At 35.4% G+C, this 18367-nt stretch overlaps 2 protein-coding genes across 2 annotated transcripts; one reads left to right on the top strand and one right to left on the bottom strand.

The window, feature by feature from the left end:
* Positions 1-3842: 3842 nt before the first annotated feature.
* LOC137740350 (uncharacterized protein At5g39865) lies at positions 3843-5875 on the bottom strand. The gene has a single exon (XM_068480215.1). It carries the CDS (start codon positions 5401-5403, stop codon positions 4099-4101), a length of 1305 nt encoding a protein of 434 aa, XP_068336316.1. The 5' UTR covers positions 5404-5875; the 3' UTR covers positions 3843-4098.
* Positions 5876-15991: 10116 nt separating this feature from the next.
* LOC137740902 (homeobox-leucine zipper protein HAT7) lies at positions 15992-18367 on the top strand. The gene is made up of 3 exons (XM_068480706.1): positions 15992-16343; positions 16477-16886; positions 17709-18367. Exons 1-3 carry the CDS (start codon positions 16244-16246, stop codon positions 18096-18098), a joined length of 900 nt encoding a protein of 299 aa, XP_068336807.1. The 5' UTR covers positions 15992-16243; the 3' UTR covers positions 18099-18367.

The following is an 18367-nucleotide window of genomic DNA, read 5'->3' as shown; positions in this document are numbered from 1 at the left end:
TAAGTGCATTTTGAGGATTCACTTGCATTTTTATGGAAGATTGGTCCCAAAAATATTTTTACTAAAAACGTTTTCAGTCATTTTAAAATCATTTCCAAACGAGTTCTAAGACTCCCATCGTCCAAATCATATTATACAACTAGAAAGTAAAAAGGCTGGAACTTGTTGCCCTTTTCACGTATGGGAATCACTTTCCAGGGAATCCGCCGAATATGGGGCAACCTTATCGATCCAACAATATATGTAGACTCAACTTTCTTCTTCAATCTTCTTTTACAAATAGAGGAGGACAGAGGACTGGTCCCAAATGCAACTTTTAGATAATGTCGTTACTCTAGGGACTGTTTTATTTCAGCTGTTTAATGAACTAGGGCTTGTTTAGAAGCACTTTTAAAATGACTGAAAGCGTTTTTGGATAAAATATTTTTGGATTCCAAAAGCACTTGAAGTGTTTCCTTCAAGAAACACCAGTTCGTTTTTACTAAAAGCGTTTTCAGCCATTTTAAAAGTGCTTTCATCCATTTTAAAAGTAGTTACAAACAAGCCTGTAATATTTTTGACAAGAAACAATTGTTCATTACACTCTTTTCTTCCTATCCCTTTGTCACCACATTAATGTGGCCTCTAATTCTTAACAACCCAAATTGATATGATTTGATTGCATGCAAAGTGTCACGTAGCCAATTGTTATTTTCGATGTTAGAGAGAAATAATAGTAGTGTTGTCTAACGATGACAGTTCTTACATCGTGTGAGGCTAGTATAAAGTTGATGAGAGTAAAATATAGTTTAATAATTTTGTGAGAATATGTCACTGATGATGTGATCGGATCACCATAACCAAAACAATTTCATTATGTTAAGGGCCTCGAAATGAGAGAATTCAATGTCATGAGCGAAGTTTGCAACACTCATCATATGATGATGAGTGCTCAAATAAAACAGATATGTGTTGAGTTTTGTAGACTTAAAATGATATATCTCGATTATAAGTAAAAATCTTCGCCTGAAAACCCAAATATGACTTGGATTGCTCAAACAATGAGAGATGAGATTAGGGAAGTTGAGATGGTAACATTTTTGGCACTCATTATTGATTAATTTGTATTAGTGGCACCACCATTTGTATATGGCACCGTGTCATGATATTATATTCTGCCTAGTATCTCTCTTAATTTGGTTAGAGCCGTCCTCCCCAGTCCAAAGCTAAGATAATTAATCAATTCTTTATTTTGTAGAATCGAATTTTCAGAATATTTTATTTCATATTACTAATTAATTCGTACTCCTTTTCCTTCGGTTTAGAACAATGTTCTAAAAAACGGACGCCTAGGTGCTGGACAGTGGTGAGTCGAGGCGTTTTCTTGCAAATCGGTGGGAAAAATCGGATGGGCTCTAGGTGGCCACCTAGGCGGGTTAGGCAGTGCTAGGCAGAGCTAGGCAGTTTTATTTTATTTTAATGAAATTAAAAAATAAAATAAAAAATCATATCTAAGTCTAAGTGGTTTAAAATTGTGAACTTGTTGTACATGTGACATCCTACAATACTCCTCACTATGGCTATATGGCATATAAGCTTAACGTGTTTTTAAATTTTGGACTTGTTGGATACTTTTTTTTGCATTTTATCATTCTTTTATTATCTTATCCATGTATTTCATACAAGTATAATTTTTTGTAACCGTCAATATGCATTTATTTACAAGATATACAAGAAATTTACCTAAATCCGCTTAGACCCTTCCTAGCCGCCTAGGCGCTAGGCTCTAGCCCGCCGTTCGACTAATGTCTAGCGTTTTTTAGAACCTTGGTTTAGAATGTGATAGTCTTATTGGTGTGTGTGCGTGTGTGTGTGTGTGCGTGTGTGTGTGTGTGTGTGTGTGTGTGTGTAAAGAAAAAAGGGACAAGTTGGTGGCTCTATTGTGTCAATCTATTTGTTCAGAGGCCAGGAAGACTCACAAAAGTATTTCAACTTTTCTCGAACTACTATTGTGTGATTCACAAACATTAGAAATCACATTCAAGACGTGTTATGTAGTAGACGGACCTGAAAATTGAATTCGTCTCAATCATTGGACCAGCCCATGATGGTTTAGTCTTATTGGTTGTTGAGTAGCCTTGTGAAAAGAAATGATCTAAGGCAGTCGATATGTGAAATATTGTTTAATTTCTTACATATAACGGGCTATAACTTGTATCACGAATTACACTTTAATACAAATATACATTAGGCACAAATTATTAAGATATAAAAATAAAAATAAAAAAAAAGTTTCCCACGCATGTCAAATTATAATTTATCTGTAAAAATGGCCACTATTTTCAAACTGATCAGAAGTCGAAACACGGTGGATTGACCAGGCCACTCAACATTATTTTGTTTCGCCGACATTGACTCTTCGATGATTTCTTCACCTAATTTGCTTGGCATGAAGCATCAAAGGATGTTGGATGACCCTTCCCATCTCTGAGATGGATGAAGCCAACTACTTCTATACATACAATACACCATAAAATATTATTGAGTATAAATTATTCAACCAAGTGACCAACATGCCACAATTTCACACTTAACTATAATTATATTTGCTTCTTCTCTAATATATATATGCACAGAATTTTGTGCTAATGAGTGCACAGCCGTCCACATCTATGAAACAATGTGCCTGCATTACCACGAGCACCCTAGCAATTCTGCTCTACCTTTTAGAACTGCAGCGCCCTTTATATATAGGGTTAAGGGAAATGGATCATCTTCGGATCTTTTTCACTTAATTCATTAAATTTGGGGATTTGAGCTCACTGACGGAGCCACATTAAGGGCTATCCTGGGTTGTAGCCTAGATAGTTTTCGGTAGGAAATAAAATTTTACATATAATTTTTATTGATTATCGAATGTAACCCACCATACATTTAGTCATTGATTCGAATTCTCTCAATTTAATTATATAATACAGTTTACAAGCCATCTATTTTTCTCACATCTTTTTTCTCATCGCTTCTTGTATATGTATAACAGTATAAGTTTGAATTTGTTTGAATAACAAAAGTTCTTGGCTCACCTTATGAAAATTTTCTTAAGGTAGCTGATACTGTAAAAAATATAATATCAAGTTTCTTTGTTTATAAAGATTTAAATCTTTAAACTAGCCCACCTGATGAAAAATCTCTAGCTCTGTCATTGTCTGTGCCATTGAAATTTGATCCAACAACTACAAACAGGGGCCCACTTTAAAAGTTATAATAACTTTAGCCGTTTAATCAAATTTCAATGGTCCGGATCTCTGGACTTGGTGAATTAGAAGGAAGGGATCCGGAGAGAATCTTTTTCCAACGTGAAGGTACTTTTTTATGGTACGTCTCTGAGATGTTTGTATGTTTAACTGTTAATTTTTTGTTTAAAAGTATAAAAACTAAGATCTAATGGCTGAAATATTCAGATTATTTATGAGATGCTCAGGAGTGCACTTAAATTTTTGAATGCTGAGACAAATGTATACATTGTTTGATGGTAGACGTTAAGGGACTCGTTAATAAAATTCATAGGTGTCAAGGGTTGTACAATCGGTGGTAGGGTAGATTTGTCGTCGGTGACAGTTTGGGCATAAGCTTTAAGTTAGATGCTACTTTCATGAAATGCGACTGGTAATTAGGAAAAGAAAGTTCTGAAAGATGGTGAAGGAGAAAAATTTGTGTTGAGGTAACCGATCATGTTATTCACCAAGAACTTCTCACAACAGTATATTTTGATTTCATATAACCTTATGCTAGTCTGATTTGACGTGAGAGTTGTCTTCATAAGACGTTCTACCAGGGTTTTAGGGAAGTGAAACAAGAACAAATAGTTGACAATATTATGCATTTCATTCTTGTAGAGGATCATACATAGTGTTACAATACAAGGCTTTCTCATATAGGTTGAGGGAACCTGCTTCTCCTTAAAACATTATTCCACTGGTTCCCGTTGCGGTTTTTTTTTTATTTCTTTTCTCATCAAATGTACCAAAACTCTTTACTGTACAACAAACAACTCACGAAAATAAAGGAAAGAAAATAAGCACAAAAATGGTCAAAACTAATTAGTACCTGAATTCAGGACTAATAGCAACATATGGGGCAGCGTATTAGGCCGTTCTCATTACAATCCGGGCAGCGTTGGAACCCCGATTCACCCTCCTCCGCCTCCTCCTCCTCCTCCTCCTCCTCTTCTTCTTCGTCGTGATCAATGTCTTCGTAATATATTTTACAGCTCCCAGAACATGTTTCACATGGCACAAACCTTATATCCCCACAAGCATCACAAACTCCACCGCCGCCGCCACCACAACCTCCGCCATCCAGTTTTTCACAAGATTGAAGCAACTTTTCAAGCTTCCCGTCTTCGTGCAATTGCCGAATCTCATCAGCTCCACCAATGTACTTATTCCCCACAAACACACTGGGCAATGCAGCCGCATGATACCCCTCCTTCAAAAGCTCCCTCAGCTCCTCCTTGAACCCCGAATGCATCGACACGTCCCGCTCGTCCACCCGGACCCCTACGCCCTTCAGTATCACCCGAACGTGGCAACAGTCCTCGTACGTCTTTCGTACCCCTCGGAGGCTCGTGAAGTACAGCACCACTCTGTCCCTGTCCTTCTTGTCCTGGGCCTCCAACACTTCATCGCAGGCCCAGGCCGGCTCCTTTCTGACAACCAAATGCGCTAAATCGAAAGAATCTTCCTCGGATTTGATCTCCGATAATGATTTCCGAAACGCGGATATCACATCCGGATCAAAATCTGCAATCAAAGAATTGGATTTCACCTGATCATTTTCATCCGACATTTGAAGCCACATTGGCTGCGGCTTAGGCGGGGAGTTCCCATTTTCTTGGAACCTCGATTTCGGGCGGTCGGAAGGGGAAATCGGCCTCGGACACGGGTCCTGAACAACGTGGAACGAAAAGCTCCGGAGGTGATTAGCTGGTGACCGGAGAGGGCTTATGTCCTCGAGGCCTTCCATTAACTCCCATGTATTGATCGTCTCCGGCTCGCCCGGCGGCGTCCTGGTGGGTGTTTTCGGCATGATTTTTGGGATTTTCGCGTCGATCATATTCGACCACGTCTTGGCTTCGATCAGTCCCATTGAGAATTCCTTGTTCCCGTGTACATTATCCTTTTCGCGACCGTTACCGATTAGGTTCTCCTTCTCGTTGTTGGTATCATCGCATCCGTTAACAATTACTCTGTTTGCAGGGCGATTGATAGAGCCTAAGGTGGAGGAGGTGAGGGCGACGACATGGTAGCTGTCACCTTTGGTCTGCGGCGGGTGGTGGACGTCCATTGAGTAGCTTCGGGAAATCGGAGAATAGGCGCTCTCGCAGTGCCGGCACCGCTTTTCCTTCGAGGTTGCGCAACCCATCGGACCCCAAAACTCGATCTGATACGAACAGATATTCGATCAAATATCAAAAGAGTGTTTTTCTAAATGATCGGAAACGAAATTTCTTTGAGGAGAAATGGTAAACTGTAGGATTATCAAAAAGGATTTGGAATCATTCCTCTTTCTGAGTTTATTCACGTAACCAAAGAGATAGACACACGTGAGAAACTCGCATTAATGGCGGAGAGACTCAAAACTGTGTAGCCAATCTGCGACTAGCCTGGAGGAGAAAGACGACGAAGGAGTGGATTTTCTTTGACGGTCGTGGAATTTGCAGTCCGTGAGGGAGAGGCAAACGCATGAAATTCCAGAAGGGAAAGGGAATAAAAAGTTGGGAGGAGGAAATGGAATGAATCGAATGGAAGAGTCAAAGAACGAGGGCGAAGACCATTCTAATTAAGTTCCCACCTCCGATCCCCACACCCGTCTCTAGAAAAGAAAAAGGGAAAACTGCGATGGGGTGGAAGCAAGAACCCAAACATTCCCGATAGAATGTGTCAATATATATATGGTGTCTTGACTTGGTAACAAATTTAAGTTTTTACTAGAACAGTCCTCGTAGTTTACTTGAATTTTCAACTAATGCTGATGAAAATAGTTTATTATAAGTGAGAAGTTTCAGGTTTGATTCTCGGTACAAACTAATTTGACTCACATTATTGTTAACTCATTGTGAGGTTAAGCCTATATTCTTCTCCTTAGTTTAGATAATATCATGTATTAAAAAAAAAACTCAAGTATTGCATGTGGTCCAATATCTTAATAAAAATTTTACTTACTTTTTCGGGTTCGAAATTCCTCTCTCCTCTTAATAAATATAACAATTTCGAATTGGAAAAGGATCCTCGCCACATCCTTTTCCTAGAGATCTTGGGGATCATGTAATCATGTTCGTTCATTGTATATTCTGCGGTCAGTTTTCGTTAGATATTATTTATATTTAATTTTAAATTTGAAATTTAAAATAATTTATGACCGCATGATGTACGATAAACGAACATGATTACATGATCTTCAGAATTTTTCGAATACTCTTTACTCCTCTTAATAATAAAAAAACACGTGTGTTACTTTTAAGCCAAATAACATTAATCATCCTCGTAATTTATTTGAATTTTCGCTTTCAATCATGACTTTCGTGCATATTCGTCCGTTCATTTTTAACTTTAGTCTTGATTGTCAACAAAGTTGCTTTGTCATTCTTTTTTTGTTCATGTCTTCTCATTTCAAAAATTCAATTTGAAAGGAATTTTGCCTCATTTTACGGATTGGATTAATAATGCTAACAAAATTAAACTGCAAGAAAAGAACAACGTAACAAACCTACATGGATAAAAGTGAAATTCCAAGTAAGTTATGGAAACTATTAGTACAATTTATTTTATTTTATTTGCCAAACTAATGAAATAATAGTTCAACTTTCTTTATTACTTAAAAAATAATACAATAAATTTTGCTTGAATTACCATAATATTTTTTTTGGTCTACATAGTCCACGAGATCATTTAGATAAAATAATCAATAAAAAGAGGCCAAAGTGTAGAGAGATTTTTCATTGCACCAGAAACACGAAACGGTATCTCATATAGTGTATTGGTCCGTTTTCAGTTTATTTATACATTGATATATAACATATATGTTCATGTTCCGGGCACACTAAAAATGTTACACTAGTTAATTGAATTTTGATGATGTTCCACTTCAAACCCTAGAGTTTTATAGCTCGTAATTTAGTCCATGTAATTTACCAATTTCAAAAATCTAGTTTACTCTCCAACATTTATAGTTTTAAGATCAAGTCCATATCATATTGACCAAAAATTCAAAAATCTACTTGAATCCTTAGGCACCAGTCACCACACGCAGCTGAATTCCAACAGTAAAATTACAAGAAGAACACAACACAAGGGGCCACAATTCCTGAACCTCCGCCTAAATCATATCACAGTCTCAAGAGTCAAGCAGAGAATTAATGGTGCTGCTGTCTCGTCTGACTTCAGTCCTGTGGAGCCATTCAAGCAATAAATCCCGCAGATCGATAGATAATTGAATTGTGTATTGTTCGAGTTGATTCTTATCGTGTTCATGTTGATCCTTTGTAATTTAGTTAGTGTAGATTACTAATGTATAATTTAACAATAATAGCTTAATTTTGTCAAAAAAAAAAAAAAAAAATCGATGGAAGTGATATATTGGGGAAAACATACCATTTTGGTTAATCAAAATATTAGACAAAAAAAAGAACTTAATTTGACAAATCAATGGCATCTACCTACTTTTTTATAAGCATGTTATACCTAAAATCAATGGGGTCTACTTACTTTTTCATTCATTTGATTGTCAATAAACGCATGAATTGTGCTTAAAAAAAGAAATACATTATTCTGTTTAACTTGATTAAGTTTAAATTTGCTAGAAGAATTCGACGGTATTTTTTTTTTTTTTTTTGTCAAGCAACTAATTTCATTAAAAAAACAAAACACACTAATACATAATAAGAAACGTCCAAAGACAATCCACAATACCAAGATAAAATTGCAACCCATTACAAAAGTAAAATAACGAAATAAGCTCCAAAAGTGAGCCCATAACAAAGTCTAAGCCAAAAACCCTAGAACTGGAAACAAGAACCAACCTCCTCCACCAAAATAGTTGCATCACCATACTCAAGTTGCCGTCACCGAAAAGAAGAACCAACGAACTGAAAGAATGAACAGAAAATAGGGGTGGACATCTAAATTTTACAGCTAGGATAGAGCTTGGGGATTGGTTCTCATTATTACATAGGCATGGTGATTTAGCACCCTCCACGTGAGGGCACGTGGATACTTCTTCTATGCAGTTTCCAAGAGCCACCAGACTGCTTAAATTGCTTTTCGAATCCGGATCCTTGTTATTGCTTTTCATGATGGCTGCAACCGAACAAGGAACCACTTCATTATGCTTCGAGATTAAAAGCTAATTGAATATTTATTAGGTACGTAGGGAACAATAAGATGACCATAATGGAGGGTAGGAGTACATCCTCTGTACGAAGCTGCCGACTACATGTAATTGACGTGCATGCCACTTCCAATAAACTCAAAAAAATGGAAAAGAAGCAATAGATTGAAGCGGAACACAGATGAAGTAGTTTGAATGGTGTATTTTCAAAATGATCTTGGGTCGATCCCAAAGCTTGACATACGTATTAGTATAGGGGAGGAGCATTGTGATCCGTTTTTATAGAAATGGCATGATAGAGACTATGAAATGACCTACTTTAGACGTAAAATTAAGCGAAATACAAATGAAATGCCAAAATAATATATGATTCACATGATTTTGAATAAATCATGAAACTTGAAATACATATATTAAATACTAACTCATTCAGTAACTTTTACTCTATTTAGAATTGATTTTGAATTAATTTCACATGTGTATCATATTAACTGAATTTTTATTCAAGTTTACAGCATGAGCCAATAGTACACGTTTTGTTAAATTCAAAACTTCAATTAATATATTTTTGGTTCATGGACTAATTCTAGTTTTATCTAAATATTATTATAGTGAAGAAATATTGTGTTACAAAAAATCTACTTAAAAGTGCAAAATTTGAGCAAAACACAAACGAAAGTAGTTTGAATCATGCATTTTTAAATGATCTTAGGTTGATCCCAGAATTTCCTGTACATATTAGTATAGAGGGAGGAGCATTGTGATCCCTTTTTGTAGGAATGGCACGATGGAAAGTATGAAAAGATCTACTTCAAACATAAAATTTGAGCGAAACACAAACAAAATGGTATAATTTACTTCTAAATGATTTCGAATAAATCATGAAACTTGAAATAAAAGTATTAGATAAAAGTTAGAATTGATTTTCGATTAATTTCGCATGTGTGTCACATCAATACTAATTGTACGTTTTATTCCAATTTACAACATGGACAAATAGTACACATTTTGTTAAATTCAAACCCTTAAGTAATATATTTTAGTTGATGAACTAGTTATAACTTTATTCTAAATATTATTATAGTGAAGAAACATTATGTTACAATAAGGGAGTGAATACACAATTCATATTTAACTCCAAAACTAGCAAAGGAAAAATGATTCAAAAAGTGAACACATTTTGAAATGAAGAATCATAATCAATTGCCCAAAATGATTAAATTAGTGGAACTTGGGCACGTTTTGTGGGTGAGTGGCTTCTTGGATGGAATGTTTGTCTGCGTAGTGCTAGCTTCTTGTTTAAGTTCATGGCTTCCACTATCCAAGTAAATAATAATCATGTCAGATGGTTAGTTGAATTGGAATTGATCATTCTTTTTGTTAAACTAAGGTTTAAGTTCAAATTTTGTTACTGGCACGTCATCTATGGGCGATTTGTAAAAATAAAAAAAAATTACTAAAATTCCCCTTGTAGGTCTTCAAAAAGATTTTTGATATGTCATGACCCTAGAATAGTGTAGCCTCTTCTCCTCCTAAACTTTCTGTTACTGAAAGGAAAAACACTAATCATGTCCTAATAAAATATCCTACAAGGTGTTTTTGGGGGAAATTGTATATCGGGGTTAGACATTTGGGACTTAGATCGGACGGTTCAAATTGTCTCTGTTTGATCTAATTTTTTGAGATGACAATCAAACGAACTAGTTTACACGTGTTTTGAACCCCAAATTGCATTACTATATGTTCCATTGGAATGTTGTATGTTGATGTTTAAGATTATAAGTCCTAATTGCTTCACTGAATCTCTTGTTCTCCAATGGAGACTTAACCCTTTAGTCACTAATGGACTAATCAAGAAATTCTTGGCAAGTCCTATTTCGAAGGAAAATCTTGGACGTAAGAAGATACGGACTGATCAAGAAATTCTTGGCAAGTCCTATTTCGAAGGAAAATCTTGGACTTCAAAGAAGATATGTGCTTATGTGAGTGTCTTACGAATTACATGATTGAAATTTTTATTACTAGGTTATCAAGTGTATATGTGTGAGGATGTGAAGGTAAAAGAGTTCACATCAGTGAAAAGAGAAAGTATGCAAAGGTTTATAAGATATTGGGCTATTACTCATACTGTCAATTGGTTTTATGGTAGAACCTCAACTTCTTCATAGTATCAGAGAAGGTAAACCCATGTATGAAGCTAAATGGCCACACGTGCTACATGTCACATAATTCGTGTTATCCACATGTTTGACTTAAAAATTTACCACAAGTAAGGAGGCATGCAAGGATGTGAAGGTAAAAGAATCTCACATCGGTGAAAAGAAAAACTTTTTAAGAGCTTGTAAGAAGTTAGACTATTCCTTATATTCCTAACTGATTTTATTGTGAAATCTTAATTTCGTCAACATCAATCATCGTTCAGGGATATATCTCGAATAGGGTAGAATCTCTCATATGTTTTCGGCATCAATTGGGCATCTGGATTAGCTTCCTATTTTCAGAGGAATAAGTCTACAATGCTGGCTTGGGCCAGCGTAGATGTTGTAGTCTGTGCTGCCAAATGGTAGTGTCAATATTTTCAGCTACAATTTTGGCTTTCTTCTAGCAACTCTTGACTCTAGACCATTAATCCATCTGCAAAATGGACTCAAATATTTTGGGCTTTCTCTAGGGAACATATGAGGTCAAAGGTCCATTTATGGACTGAAACTAGTTTTTTTTTTCGTTATTTCTCTTGTACGTGTAATAAGGAAAATGTTACAATCCATGAGTTGGAGACATGTTCTAGTCTACGATGCCAAACAAAATTAGGGAAGCGCTAGACACATCGAAAAAGGCAAAAGACCGAGGTAAACAAAGTTTCTCAAAAACATAAAAAGAAAGAGATCTTGCAAACTCTATGATCCTTTCCAATCCCGCATGATCCTATTCAAGCCAGGAGGTAGGACACGAATGAATACAAGCATTATTATTTTTTTCAATCTGGAAAGAAGATGTTCTGCGAGAGCAGGAACGTGAAAATGAGCATAACATATTCAATGATGAAGAGAGAGTACCATGACTGGCTAGAGAAACCGTTCGGAGTTTGCAGTTTAAACAATAAGGAACTTAGATGGAGAACAAAGAGAAGAAACAAGAGTTTAAGATTTAAAATTTTGCAAACCCAATTAAAACCCATGACCCGATTTTGTGAAAGATTTGAGAGTGAAGAAAAAAGTAAAAAAGCGTGTGAAAATCATTTTATTTTCCTTGATTATGTTTTGCAAAACTTTTATCTCTCTTGTTGGTTTTAATTAGTGGATGCAAAAACAGCGTAAGCTTTCAAATGTGTCTGTTCTTCTTTCCCATCTGAGGAATACCCCATCTGTTTAGGTCGATTTCACGATACCTAGTGGATGCCACAATTTCAATGCTTGTTTTTTTTGTTTCTCATCTCTTTGGATGGATAAATTTTTCAATATGCCCAGAATGCGCCACATATTATTATACAAGTGGTGAAAAGTTTTGTTTTTTCAAATATTCCTCCAGTTATATAATTATGTATGTACTGTCTCGTGCTCTTAACACAATAAGAAATCTTTCCTTTGGATAAAAAGGAAGTTTTTCTTTTCAATGATGATTTTTCAGTGTACCACCTCAAATTAAATTATATGATTAATAAGTTTTGTGTATCAAAACAACCCCATAAAAATATTATATATGTCATAAACAATTAAAAAAAGCAATAAAATATCTTCATGGTTGGAGAATAGAAGAAGCACAATGAACATAAAAATATATATTAAATAACAAGATCATTGAAGAATCCCTATCAGAGAAGAAGGAAGAGGAAGGAGTTGGAAGCAGGGCACATGGAAACAGGAGGCCATGTGGAGAAAATTCAAAGCTCTGTTTCTTTAATTTATTTTTGAAGTGAGCAACAAAAGAATAACATGGAGACACCCTTCTCACAAGGGGGTACCCTCGCAACTTCTAATAAAGGCATGTGATTGCAAGAGGAGCTTTGTCGTAGGCCAGCCCAAATGCTGTACCATTAGTAGGTCCCACATTGCCCCAAAAACCCCACTTCTTTACCCTACCATCACATCATGTAAACGAGAGAGGTATTACTGCCGCGGTATGTGAGGCTGAACATGTATATTATCAGACATTTTAATTTCTCATCGTAACAGTATGTGATTAATTGAAAATAAAATTGTTGCAACAAAATTTCTGTAAATAATAAATTCTTCTCCAAGAAGTGGGGTGGTGGTGGTAGCCCTAGCCCTAGGTGGGTCTCTAACAACGAAAAATTTTGCATCCATACGAACACATTCTCAGACATACACCTTATCACTTGTATATAGCGAGGAACGTTATTTTGGTAGTCTCTGAAGCCAAATATGCAATGTTATACGTTTAAATTTTTTTCACTGACAATGCAAGATTAACTTGAGATACAAATGTAATGACATTCCTGTTACTAAAAAATTCTTCTCGAAGAAGTGGAGATGGTGGCCCTAGCCTTCCGTGGTCTCTAGACACAACAATTCACAGTCGGGTTTGGTTGTAGGTATTAACACTAGAAAAGTGAAAGCAACAAATCCGATCCATTTTCCTTTTGAAGGCCTATCTGCTCAGCTTTCAAACCATAATATTATGAGAGGACTAAAGGACTAATATGAGAGAGAGAGAGGGAGAGAGAGGAGAAAATTTTCATTATGATGGAAATCCAAATGGTGCACCACGTGTTTTTATGTAATTGGTGTGAAATTTTATTTTTTTAGTTATTAACATTTTAACACACATATCCCATCATTTGTAGAAAGAGAGAGAGAGAGAGAGAGAGAGAGAGAGAGAGAGAGAGAGAGAGAGAGAGAGAGAGAGAGAGAGAGATGCCCTAATTTCAACCAATGTGGAACCTCATGCGTTATGCAATACCCACCTCAAATATGTCTTGTCGGGTGGTTTCATAGCTGGGATTTAATTAATTAGGTCTACTAATTAAGATATCACCCTAAACAGCCTAGTGTTTCTTATAGGCATTGTAGCTAGCCAAGCAAATGTACTTTTTTATTTATTTTAATGAGGATGATGTAGGATTAGACGAGTTGAACTACTCATAAGGTTGTTTATCGAACTACAAAAATAGTCTTATTCTCTAACACACACATAGCGGTAAAAAATAAACAAGACTCTGGATTTAGTCATCAACAAATGTACTTATTCATTACCAGTGTTCTAAAAAACGTCCTAGCCGTCTTGGAACTGAGGTGATTTTGTGCAAAACGGCCGGAAAAATCAAGGTGGCTCTAGGCGGTGCTAGGTGGTTGGGTGGTTTTTTTTTTTTTTTTTTTTTTTTTTTTGTGAAATTTGTTTAAAGTCTAAGTTCTAATTATACCTTGAAATTTTGTTAATTTTATAGAATAGGTGTGTTGTGTATCAACTTAAATTCCGGGATGCTAAAGATAAGTATCTTACATTACTAAATTTCCTTATTTTCCTCTTATCATTTTATGTTGTTTTAAATTGTGAACTTATTATACATGTGTCATCCTACAATACTCCTCACTATGGTGGCATATATGCTTAATGTGTTTTTAAATTTTGGACTTGTTGGATACTCTTTTTGCATTTTATCATTCTTTTATTATCTTTCCATGGATTTCATACAAGTATAATTTTTTGTAAATGTCAATATGCACTTATTTACATAATATATAAGAAATTTAATTAAATCTGCCTAGGCGCTAGCCCACCGCCCAACTAACGTCTAGCGTTTTTTAGAACATTGTTCATTACTAAAGTATCTATATTACAACTGAATCAGATCATAAAACATAAGCAATCATTTTTGTGTGTGTTTCAAATTGTGATTAATCTGTAAAGAAAAATAATTATTTACACCTAAGGAATCAAGTATTCTTCAATATCTATCATGTATGATATCTGAGAATATAGGTTAAAATGCATGGATTTTATAAAAATACCATGCTAAAATGAATTGTTAATGATTGTATTCCTCCTATTAGTAACTACGTTTCAAATCCCAAGGTGACACAAGAACAGCTCATATAAAATATTCCATAACGTTTGATAAAAAAATAACCATAATTCTCCAGCAAATGCCAGACCCGAATTAATTAACCAATTGATAATGCAAGGTCCACGATGATGAAACGTTAACTTATTAAACGACTGAAACACGTAGTCATGGCCGTGATCATTGTCTATTATTTTTATCCCCTTGGATTCTGGGTTCTCATGTTGCATGCATGCTCAGTTTCCTCGTCGTCACACATGATGTGATCTTTCGATGCATGTGGGAAGTATTTGTTGTCAATATGATTTTCTTCTTTTGTGGTTTTTTCATGTTGCCCTATTTTTCCACTCATCTTTCCTTTAATCAATTTATAATAAATTAAGAGTGGTGCTATATTCATACATTCTTTTTAATTATCTTCCACATACTACTCTCAATTATGGTCGTCGGATCATATAAATTGAAGAGAATCAAAGTACAAAACTTAACATGGTGTGTGAATATCACTACCCTAAATTAAAAGACAAAACTTCCCTCGTTCTCAGGAAAGAGGGCCTTTCACACTAACATGACATTGTTTCACTACATAAACATTATAATTGAAATTGCTCATTCTCTTTATCATCATCATTTGATCATTCAATTTGAAGACCGTTTAGTCACTCAGTTAAAAGTTAAAAAGACGAGCCGTGTGGTTCACCACTAATTGCAATATTGTCTCCGCTTCACTACTTGTACAACCAATAGGGGTGGAGTTTTTATGCAAAAAGTATGATATAATTAAGTAGGGAATGATTTGATATAAGTTGTGATTTGTTTTGTAAGATGGGTGATATATAAATCTAATAATTTAGATTCAAATTTGAAACTTGCTCTGATATCATATTAAAGTTTTAGAGAAATGTGCATCAAATACAAAGTTAAAGTAGTGCTCTAATTCTAAGTTAAAGTTTTCAAAGAGGTGGGCCACAGTCCACCACTAATCGCATCAATACTTTTCCTACTTAATTAACCTTATGTGCAACCAATAGGTATGTAGGGTTTTTATGCAAAATACCTTCATACAATTATTTTAGGATGGTCTATGTGGGATTTTTTTTTTTTCATTATTTAGCACGTATGAATTCAAGAAATCAACGGTTCATAATTCGGATTCTTCTTGTTACCATATTTGTTCGACACAGATGACTAAACAGTCCCAAATAAAATGAATTTTTTTAAAAGGATCTTTAGATATTTATAAAAAGAATTAAATATTCTCCTTCTCGGAAATGACGGAAGTATTGTCCTATGTTGAATTGTACTAATGTTTCACACTATACTTTCCTCTTTTCACATTTTTTACATGAAGAGAAAATGAGAATGTAAAAATTAAAAGTTAGAATTAATTTTACTATGATTTGGTCTTGTTACACTTTTTTAGAGGAGAGTTTTTAAAATATTTCACGGTTTTCACCATAGTTAATTAAAGATATCTCAGTAAATTGAGTGTGAGGTATTTGTGTATAATATTCGAGGGGAGCTTTCGTGGACCCATCCTAGGATATGGATCTCTATCTCTCTATCTCTCTCTCTCTCTTTCTCTCTCTCTACTCACCTAAAAATCGCTGTCTTTCAGTCTGTGCACCCATCTCACCCATCCCCTTTCTCTTTCTGAAATCCCTGTCAGCCATGAGAGTGAGAGCCAGCACCACCATAATCTAAAGCTCCCTCCCTTATAAAATTTGTCCCAAAAAGCTCACAGTACCATTTGGGATTTTCAGTACATGATGCTTCCATATTTCTATGCTATGCTTTTCATTCCTGCATGAAAAAAAATCATAATATTATAATTATTCATAGCTCACATCACATATGATGGCCTTCCCTCCTTGTCACACTTTCATGTTTCAAAACCATGAAGATCCAGAACTCCACCTTGCTAATTCCTCTTGCCCTCCTCAGCACTTCCACGGTCTCTCTCTCTTTCTCTCTCTTATTTTTTTTTCTTCATTTGTATAGTTTGTGATTAATCAAAATTATTTATGAATAAATGGGGTGTTTAATTATTGATTAATTTGTGTGGTTTTTGTGTGTGGTCTTTGCAGGTGGTGGGATGCCTTTTATGATGAAGAGATCACTATCGTTTTCAGGTGTTGAGAACAATAAATGCCACCATCACGACCAAGAAGCGGCGCTGCATGGAGGAGGAGAGGATGATTTGTCGGACGACGGATCCCAGATGGGAGAAAAGAAGAAGAGGCTGAATCTTGAGCAGGTCAAGACTCTGGAGAAGAGCTTCGAAATGGGGAACAAGCTCGAACCGGAGAGAAAAATGCAGCTGGCTAAGGCGCTTGGTTTGCAACCGAGACAGATTGCTATATGGTTTCAGAACAGGAGGGCGAGGTGGAAGACAAAGCAGTTGGAGAAAGACTATGATATTTTGAAGAAAAAATTTGATGCTCTTAAGGCTGACAATGATGCTCTTCAGGCTCACAATAAGAAGCTTCACGCTGAGGTAATTGGTTAAGTTTTTAGCTCAAGCTTTTAACTTTTGAAGAATAAATTGCATCCTTAGCATAACCAAGCTGAATAGAGCAGATGTACTCTTACTCTGCACTCTAAATTGAATTTCGTCTAATCTATATTAGATTAAAATAGAATATAGCAGACTGACTTTCTCTTATATTTCTCATTCTTCTTCTGGGATGAATACAAAATTTACAGTTTGAATCTCCCTCTCTATAATTTCACCGCAGATTGATTTTGTTCGTCCTTCCTCTTGGTTTTCTGAGATGTACATAGAGTTTGAAGTAGCTAGGGAAATGCTAATTTCTCTTTTGAACATTTAATTGATTATTATTATAAGAGGAATATTTATCTATAGCATCAGCATGGATTATGGTGCACTATGATTACTAGGACATCTTATCTTAATTCTACTGGTTTCCGGATCAGCTCTTGATCCAATGCACATAAAAGTATAAAATTAGCATCAAAATTCATAGTAAGATTCCCTAATTAATTTCTCTTAATCAGTGCCAGTCTGTCAGATGTGCATCTGAATGAACAAAAGTATTTTAATCTCAGTTGCTTCAAAAGTTAACCTAATTCCAATTAGATTATGCTGGAGATACTATTTACTTAAATCATATTTTGTAGATCACACATCATGATATTTGATGGTTGAAATTATTTAATTATTTAAATAAAAAATTTAACCATCAACCGTCGTGTAAGGTGGTTTACAACATACCGTCTAAAAAGATGTTCTTTACATTTTCCATTCCGATTATTTACATATTTATATTTGTCTGGTTTAAAATGAATTATGGTGCAGTTATTGGCTCTAAAAAGCAAAGATTCATCAAATGAAGGGGGGTTTGATTTCAAGAAAGAAACTGATCAGGGTTCTTGGAGCAACGGAAGTGAGAACAGTTCAGACCACCACCATCTCAACCTAGAAATTTCAAGAACACCGGCAACCACCAGCAGCCCGCCTTCTGATTCTCCTCATGAGATGAATGGAAAAAACCTCTTCCCACCGTCCTCCTCCTCCCTCAGGTCTGCAAGCACAACCCAACTCCTCCAAGGATCATCACGGTCAGATCTTCAGTGCCTCAAAGTTGATCAGATGATTCAGGATGAAGGCTTGTGCAGCATGTTCAATGGGATTGATCAAGAGCATCAAGGGTTTTGGCCATGGCCTGAGCAGCACCATTTTCATTAATAAATTGATCATCCAATTATTTCCAAACCCTGAAGATTAATTACATTATTCTGAAGCAAGTTTGGCCCAGGCTCTGTGATCAGACAAGTAATTAATTAAAAATTAGGAAATTTTTTTCCTATGAGTTTCAATTAAATAATCATTTTTTTTTTTTTTTTGCTGTAGATTTATTGATGTACAGAGATCAATATTTTTGCTCCATCAATTTCATCAGTTGGGCTGAAAAATAAGTGTAGGATTTGGCTCTGAATAATACACTTTATAGTTTC

The sequence above is a fragment of the Pyrus communis genome, chromosome 7, assembly GCF_963583255.1.
Source record: "Pyrus communis chromosome 7, drPyrComm1.1, whole genome shotgun sequence".
NCBI classification, from domain to species: Eukaryota; Viridiplantae; Streptophyta; class Magnoliopsida; order Rosales; family Rosaceae; genus Pyrus; species Pyrus communis.
Note: the sequence above shows the minus strand (reverse complement) of the source record. Positions and strands in the feature narration are given on the sequence as shown.

What these genes read in the sequence shown, in the direction of transcription:
- LOC137740902 (XM_068480706.1), top strand. Translation starts at nt 16,244, where the DNA reads ATGATGGCCTTCCCTCCTTGTCACACTTTCATGTTTCAAAACCATGAA. An exon ending in CCCTCCTCAGCACTTCCACG is followed by an intron (nt 16,344 to 16,476) that starts GTCTCTCTCTCT and finishes TGGTCTTTGCAG; the next exon opens with GTGGTGGGATGCCTTTTATG. An exon ending in ATAAGAAGCTTCACGCTGAG is followed by an intron (nt 16,887 to 17,708) that starts GTAATTGGTTAA and finishes ATTATGGTGCAG; the next exon opens with TTATTGGCTCTAAAAAGCAA.
- LOC137740350 (XM_068480215.1), bottom strand. Translation starts at nt 5,403, where the DNA reads ATGGGTTGCGCAACCTCGAAGGAAAAGCGGTGCCGGCACTGCGAGAGC.